This window comes from Mobula birostris, chromosome 4, assembly GCF_030028105.1.
Source record: "Mobula birostris isolate sMobBir1 chromosome 4, sMobBir1.hap1, whole genome shotgun sequence".
In the NCBI taxonomy this organism is placed as follows: Eukaryota; Metazoa; Chordata; class Chondrichthyes; order Myliobatiformes; family Myliobatidae; genus Mobula; species Mobula birostris.
In genome coordinates, this window is record NC_092373.1 from 61,182,845 (window position 1) to 61,191,617 (window position 8,773).

The window sequence follows — 8,773 nt, forward strand, 5'->3', positions numbered from 1 at the left end:
AACAAGTAGCCAAAGGCTGGTTAATGTGAGGTTACTTTTAACACACAACCTAATTGTGGTCCATAATATTGGGTAGACATTATGGAACAATAAAGTTTTGGATGCATGCTAATATGGGACGATATTCCCGTTAGGTGGTTCCCCAGCACATTGCAATATTTACAATGGCATCATAGTAATACTGACAAGGTTATTAATTCAATTTGTAATTTATTTTATTATAGGTGGATTCATAAGTTTCAATGGTTCATGGAGGGTCCAAGGAATCTTGGCTATGTCTCGCTCCCTAGGAGATTACCCTCTTAAGAATCTGAATGTTGTAATATCTGACCCTGACATCCTGTCCTTTGACCTGGATAAACTACAGCCACAATTCATGATCCTAGCGTCGGATGGCCTCTGGGATGCTTTCAGCAATGAAGAAGCAGTGAGATTCATTAAAGAACGTCTGGATGAGCCTCACTTTGGTGCAAAGAGTATTGTTCTGCAGTCTTTCTACAGAGGATGTCCTGATAACATAACTGTAATGGTGGTGAAATTCAGGAACAACAGTAAGATTGAAGACCAATGAATGACAGTGAGCACATGAGGACAAGTTCTTAACATAACGCTGTGCAAATTTTAGCAATGTGTGTGATAGTAATAGTAATGGTTATGATATTCACATTGGAATGGTCAATGCTAGACAGCTTTGTAGAAGTGGACAAACCACGTAGCTGCACATTCATTTTAACCAGTTGAGGTCAAAAGCCACCCTTTTTAATCTATGATCATTTTCAAATCTCTTATAATATTTCTAATATAAATAATACAATGTACCGTGCAAAATTTATGCTACAATGCTAAACTAATTGTAATCAACTGTTTTATAAAGAATAATCAACATAAGCAATAAAGCAAAAATCAATTAACATTCAGGAACCCTGTTATTGATCCGATGACTTATGCAATCGGTAGAACAACTACTGAACAACTATGGATTAAAAAGCTGAATAAAAATCATGACAGAAAGGGGATTCTTTTAACATACTAAAAGAGTAAATCTATTGTAGCTCCATAGTTATTTTACAATAGCAGCATAAATTCGTAGCACATAAAGTTTAGGAAATAAGCATGTGACAAATACTTAGTTGATACACCTGCCCTTCTTTTTAGCTCTCTCCCGCCATACACCAAAAACTCCAGACTTCTTTTTCTAGATAGGATGATATGGATGTACAACTTAAAAGTTCTATATAGCCTTTCTTATCACTGATCTATGAGCAACTAACAAAGCTCAGTTGCTGCACAGTAAGAGGGTGTGCACACATTTTTCCAGCCAAGCTTTTGGTTATCTCGGGCTCCCAGATGCTATGCTTCAGAAGCTGCAGGGATCACGTTGACTTGAAGTCAACGTAGACAAGATCTGGAGAAGGGCTGCAGCTTGCAGTAAATCTGATACTATTCAAAGACAGAATTAGCTATCATGCAGTATGTACCCTGGTTCAATTTACACCATAAATATTTTAAGTGGCATTCTGTATTGTATTCTGCATGCCTGGTCTCTCATGCTGCAACCACTGTTTCATAAAATTACTTACTTCTCAGGATAACTCAAGCATATTTCACAACCTTGTTTGTAATTGACATGGTTTGATGAAATATCAAGACCTTTCAATACTGTATGGTTGTGCAAACAAGATTGCTGATTGAGTGGTCAGTGAAAGGCTTCTCAACTCCTCTTGTTAGCGCATAAACTGTACTCCAGGTAAACCCTTCCGAGTATCATAATTGCATTTTTATAACAACAAACTCTTCCCAGCACCAATACAATTGTAGACGGAGCTCTCGGCTCTGTGAAGTACACCACCTCACAGTCCGTTTGTAGACAATGGCAGAACAGAGGTTCAGACTTAGATCCACTGTTTTCTATTGAGGCTAATAGGATCCTCTAATTTGCATCAGATCTTATAGATCTGCATCAGATCTTATATTGTGACCCAATAGTTAGCAAAGCCCAAGGGACAACCCCCTGGAAAGGACTTGCATTCCACATGTCTCAAATGCTGTACTCCAAAGATTGGAAATCTGAACGAAACATGCAAAGTGCTGACAAAACTCAAGTTAGGCAGAGAGCATCAAAGAGAAATACAGAGTTCACAATTCGGACCAATAGTTTTTCACTACAATGAACAAAATAATTCTAAATAAAAAATGTTTTCAGTTACAGTGAAGGAGGGCAAGGACAGAGAGAACGCTGGGCAAGGTCTGTGATAGGGTGAATGCCGTAACAGATTGAATTACTTAAACAATAATGGCGCTACCTAAACAAAAGTGTGTCAGAAGGAGGTAAACTGACCAATAAAGTTCCCGGAGAATGGAAATGACAGGTCACTGGAAACTCAAGGTCATCCTTACAGATTGAATGGAGATGCTCTCCAATCTGATGTCACCTCCGCATTTGTCTTCCCCTCCCCAAATGTTAAGTGTCCATCTCTGTGCTTCTCTTCCACCTCCATAGTACCCAGACTCTTCTCAACACTTCCCATTACACAACTTGAAAACCTTTCCTTTTTCCCTTCTCCCTTCTCATAATCCAGGGACCAAAGATCAAAACACTTCTTACAGTGGTGTGTTCAAACTTACTGGACAATTGTCTTGGAGAACACAAGGGTGACCCAGAGCTTTCTATTGCCTGTATCATTAATTCTCGATCCCACTCTGACTGTGTTGTCTTTGGTCTACTGTAATATACCATCAAATTTCAATATATTCTCATGGATAAGCACCTCTTCTTCTGACCTGATACATTACAAACTTTTTGACCTAATATTGAATTCAACAGTTTCAGCTTTTCACCATTCCAGTCTTCTATCTTCTATTTTCAGTACTTTTTTTCCTCCACTTTCTCCTATAATGATGTTTCAAACTTCATTCATCTTCTCCAGGTGTAACTTACCACTTCCTTTAAATCAGCAACATTTATGATGATGACTCTGTATGGTCACTAACCATCGCCCTTTTGTTCTTACTGCCCATCCTACTTTTCTGTGCAACTTAAAACTTGTTTCATTTTTAACAGTTCCCTGTTTAAAGACTGTCAAGCTGAAATGTTAGTTCCTTCTTCCCCTCTGCATAGGCTGCCTGGACCCACTGAGCATTTCTAACATTTTCTGTTTTTATGTCAAATATAGTACTAGATTAAAGAATCTTTCAGCTACTAAGCAAGTTCAGATTTGATAGCTTGAACTTCACTCAGAGATATTCAAAATGCAAAAAGAAAGTGTGATTAAATTAGAAATTTTATCACAATACTACACCCATTATTCCATTGTTTTAAATGTTATGTAGACTCCCCATCGTTGCATATGAACCATGTACATTTGGCAAAGGAGACATGTTGCATCTAGAGTTAATTGTCATGAAGTGCACCTGTATTATTAAGTGTTATACTAATTCATAATAATGAGGGGACTACACTGTTTGTTATCATCTCAAAACACCGTGGTCTGTTAGTTATATAAGCTTGTGTTTATAGACTCAATGACAAAAGAGAATCTATGTAAAGTAATCAAGATTGGAAGTATATGATCTGGAAACAACACCAAATCATTGCCAAAAAAATCACGAATTGTATGAAATCTTACAGTGGAGTCATAAAATAATCTCCTGGTTTATTTTTAAATATTCTTAATAGATATTTAATGTAATCAAAGACAGAACTGTAAAAAGAATGGATAGCAAGTAGATCTGGCCAGCTTTACCCATAGACTTTAATTAATGAAAGTAAACTTTTGAGTGTTGGCCTTGGTGCACTACTGCCCAGATTAGATCAATTTGCAGGTGTGATTTGCAAACTTTCATATATAACCGGTTGATAATTCTTAAATTAACAGACTGGCATCTTACAAATCAGAACTTCTCTAAAATTTAAAAAGTGTTGCTAATTAAGAAACCCTTCTAAATAACATTCCTTCCCTGATAAAGAGATGTGAGAAAGTAGATACGCTTAAAAAGCAGGAAGAAATTCCATTGTCCGTATCTTAGACCATTCTTACAAGTTTCAGAAGTGCTTGCAAAATTGTTAACAAAGTCAGTTTAATTTATTGCAGATTTAATCATAATGAAAGTGTCACATCCTGTGCCCTCAAATACCATTGCAAAGACAACTACTGCACCAAGGATCAGATTAGGTTTAAGTGAGGACCATGAATAAAGGCCAAGAATTTCCTCTTGTCCAAAGCCAGGGACATTTTCCTAAATCTGATAATGAAATAAACTGCAAGACTAGCCTGTGTCACCAATATCTGTAAGGCATCTTTGCACAGCTATCTGTTTGACCCCTCCAGCATAAATTATATTTAGTAAAGTTATGAGGATTGTTGAAAACCCCAGTGGCCTTCACAAGAGAATCAAAACTCAGGTGTGTTGTGGTATGGCAATGCATTCTGACCCGCCTGCTTTTTCTTTCAGTATTCCTCCCAGGTAATGCATCAGCAGTAAATACCTAAGCTGTTCTTCTGAGCTTTCTCTCATTGTTTCTGAGCCTACAGTATTTAATTAACAACCCATTCTGTGCATTTCTGAATGATATGATGGAAGTTGTGCTTTCCATAAACTGATGCCATATTGTGTCCATAAATATAAAGGACATGAGGATGAGGCAAGTTTAAAATAGTTATAATGGATTGCAATTTTCCTAATTTATTTAACTGTGAAATATGATGCCAGCATAACACTTTTTAAAAGTTCTGTTTTAATTCAAAACACTTCATAATCTTATAAATTAGCTCAATGTAAGAAAGGAAAAACTACATCATATAACAAACATGTTCAGTGTCAACTAAAATACATCAGTGTAATTCCATGAAATAATAGTATCCAAATTCTGGACAGGCACCGATCAGGTCTTCATTTATTTCCACTGATGATATTTTTTTTATTTCCTATTTTATTCACTGTTCAATACTTATTTGTATTTACTAACTCTAGCTATGGGGCTTAGGGCAAATTTGGTTAAGGTGTACAACAATTCACGTTTTATGTTCTGAAGACCTGCATGGCTCTACATTTGTCTCCAGGAGACAGCACAAACTGAAATGAATCTGACAAGGTGTTTTGGATGTAAATAAACCATACTGTCTTAGTTACATAATGGGCATCAAGGTATCATGCTTTGTATGCCAAAAAATGTACAGTTCATAATTCCAGGACATTATACTACTAAAGCTAGTGGCTAAATAGAACTGGTGAAATAAGTATGTATATACACTAACTATATGTAAATCACTGTGATGATCAGCATCAGAAAGTGTCAAACTACTGAAAATGTGGGCAAGCAGCTGTGTTGTGTAAACAATAAAATAAAAATATGAATTTGTAAACGTGAGCTGAATGAATTTTGATTTCATAGAAAATAAATTGGAGACAAAAAGTGAGTAAATACAATCGTTGTAATTTGGTCTGCACATTAATTGCCAATATTCCTATCACTTTGCACAATTCATGGGTTTACTTTCAGCTCCCCAATGGATAATAGGACATTTCACGAAAACGAGAAAATCTGCAGATGCTGGAAATCCAAAGCAACACACACAAAATGCTGGAGGAACACAGCAGCTCAGGCAGTATTTATGGAAAAGAGTAAACAGTCGACATTTCAGGCCGAAAGATCTTAGCTCAAAATGTCGACTACAGTATTTACTCTTTGCCATAGATACTGCCTGGCCCGCTGAGTTCCTCCAGCACTTTATATCTGTTGTTTATGATATTTCATGCTCTTTTCTGTACAATAACATTGCTGCCTCTGCATAAGTGAATTCTTGGAGGTTCTGTCACATTGCCTCACTGCTTTCTTACACCCCAACAAAACACAACACAAAGAGCAACAACAGAAGAAGATTAACAAAGTTGTTAGCCAGTTTCATATTTTTGTTTTGGTTCAGCCACCCTTGGCCAATATTCATATAACTAATAGATATAAATTGTCAAAAATTTTTTTTTTAAATGTCAATCAATATGTCCTGATTTTTCTGCTAGAAATAGTCCAACTGCATCTAGGAAATTACATTTCAATTTATAGAAAATCTGGGATAAACTGATAAACCCAACTCCATGTGTTTATTTTTGGCCTTTCCCTTTATTTTTCCTCACTGCTGTCACTCAACCTACCCCAATAAACTTTCCTAATTTGCAACAGTAATATTGGTAAAGTGATACTTTAAGTCTTTAACAAGTTACTTGCCTCCAGATTCCAGGGATTATAAACAACCATAACCTGAGTGAACACCTTCCATTAGTGATGTAGTTTTGGGCTCCTGCTTGGCAGGAGCAGGAGCAGGGATATCATTGTAATAGTAGCAGTGGTAGCTAATGGGAGTACTTCTTTTCTGAATGGTCTGAGCAACTTTGGTAAGAAGAGTTTTTAAATGTATAGTGGTTCTCCTTTTTCTTGGCAGCCAAAGCAGAGGACAATGAGGGTAAGTACACTAGAAATTCTGTGGGGTTAAGTGATTTCACCTGCTTTTCCTCTTTCATTAACAATCACACAGCCTTCTTCTTGACATCCCATATAAAACTTTTGGGTGCTTTATTTACATGTTAGTAGGTTTGTGGTTATTTTTCTTTTAGATTCATTTACTATTAGGGGAGTAAAATGGTGTGCTTGGTTATTTAAAAATACTGATCAATTTAATTCGAAATTAGAATTTTTTTTTTGTCTTTCAGAACTTTTGGCGATTGTAATTGATTAATTTCAACACAGAACATGTTCAATGTTTATATCTTAATTTCCTGATCATTTGTACTATGATCGGAGGTTTAAATAAAAGTTTTGTTTGTTATGTCGGATAGCCAAGTGAGGCAGATTGAGATTATATTCTCATTTGGGAACACATTCTTTAGTTTCAACTTTAGAAGTGTAGGTTTGAACACAGACAGACAGATTCTCCTTAATTCATATATATGTAATGCCCTGGGTAAGATTTCTACTGCTACTCTGTGAGGCATTTTTATTTTGGCAGTTTTCTATAAAAGCAAGGTGCCCTGCTAGTAAGAATGTTTTAGCTTTAGCGAAAGATAAGGAGCCATGTTGCCCAATTTAGGAATGATGTGTCATCCAATCAGGATTGTCTGGGTACGTGTTGTAACTTTCCGCCCGGTGGCATGTAAGAGAAGATTCAAGAGAGCTGGGTAGGATGAGGTTTCTGAAAGACAGTAGTCTGGTTTGGGGTATTTTTGGCTGGGGGTGCAAAGAGAAGAGCACCAGAGAAGACACCTGGTGGATTTCATCCAAAGTGGAGAGCCTACAGCAGGGAGTGTTTCGTGAGACAAAGGATTCCAAGAAGGGAAGGTCTGCCTGTAATTGGTGATGGAATTTCAGTGCCGTGAGTAAAGCTATACACCCAGCTACCACAGAAACTAGCTCCAGAGTTTATGTACATACTTAGACTGGTTTAGCTGTAATGAGCTCTTTTCTTTTTTATTCTTTCTTCTTTTCCTATTAACTGTTTGATAAAGTTGAAAATTGGTAAATACACTTCCTTTGTAATTTTATATGAGCGTACGATCTGTCATTTCTTGGCAATCGATAAATGTGTATGAGCAATACTTACACAGCATTCACTACAATCGAAGTTCCTTAATTGAAACACCCAACCTTCCGGTTTGGTTGAAACCTAAATCATAGCAACCCTAGACATGTATTGCCTATGAAAGGTGGCCTTCTCACCCCCAAGTCACTTAGCTGTTAGCAGAGTTAGCTAACAAGCCAATTTGGTATACAAGTCCCGGTAGAGGGTCACATAGAATTTCTGTGTCCCTAATGAGTTTCAATTCCACTCAACCAATGGCCAAATTTATTGAACTAAACCAATCTGCAAAATCACCATTCATTAACATCATATGTCTTACCTGGTCTTTGCTCAAAAATAAATTAGAGGTGGAAGTCTTGAAGAGTTCTGAAGACAATGAAGACCCCAGATGCTGGCATACGGAACCGTGCTGTATGGCTATAGAACATAGAAAAGTACAGCATAAGAACAGGCCATTCAGCCCACAATGTTGTGCCAAACCTACTAAAAAGCAAAGCAAAAACACCCTAACACTAACCCCTCCTACCTATACCATGTCTATGTCTCTCCATCTTCCTTACCCCCATGTGCCTATCCAACTGTTTCTTAAAAGCCTCCAGTGTATTTGCCTCTACCACTGTACCAGGCAGTGCATTCTAAGCATCCACCACTCTCTGAGTAAAGAACCTACCACTCACAACCCCCTTGAATATACCCCCTCTCACCTTCAATGTATGCCCTCTGGTATTAGACGTTTCAATCCTGGGAAATAGATCATCTCTGTTCACTCTATCAATGTGTCTCATAAGCTTGAAACCTCTATAAGATCTCCCCTCAGCCTCTGGCACTCCAAAGAAAACAACCCAAGTTTATCCAGCCTCTCATGATAGCACATGCCCTCTAAACCAGGCAGCATTCTGGAAAACCTCTTCTGCACTCTTTCCAAAGCCTCAACATCCTTCCTACAGTGGGGTGACCAGAACTGTCCACAATACTCCAGATGTGACCTAACTAGAGTTTTATAAAGTTGCAATATAACCTCCTGAATGTTTAACTCATTGCCTTGAATAATAAAAGCAGGCAATCCATAAGGCTTCTTAACCACTTTATTGACCTTAGTAGCCATTTTCAAAGAGCTATGAACTTGGATCCCGAGATCTCTCTGCTCAGCAACACTGTTAAGAATCTTACCCTTCACAGTGTACTGTCTCCTTCTATTTGCC

The 8,773-nt window shown here is 37.4% G+C and overlaps 1 protein-coding gene across 2 annotated transcripts in view; it reads left to right on the forward strand.

The window, feature by feature from the left end:
- Nucleotides 1–5,363, forward strand: part of ppm1lb (protein phosphatase, Mg2+/Mn2+ dependent, 1Lb) — a 141,820-nt gene extending 136,457 nt beyond the window's left edge. For both annotated transcript variants that reach the window (XM_072255418.1, XM_072255419.1), the window contains exon 4: nucleotides 225–5,363. In XM_072255418.1, the coding sequence (XP_072111519.1) occupies nucleotides 225–571 (347 nt within the window). In that variant the 3' untranslated portion in view covers nucleotides 572–5,363. The remainder of the gene's footprint in view (nucleotides 1–224) is intronic.
- The last annotated feature ends 3,410 nt before the right edge of the window (nucleotides 5,364–8,773 follow it).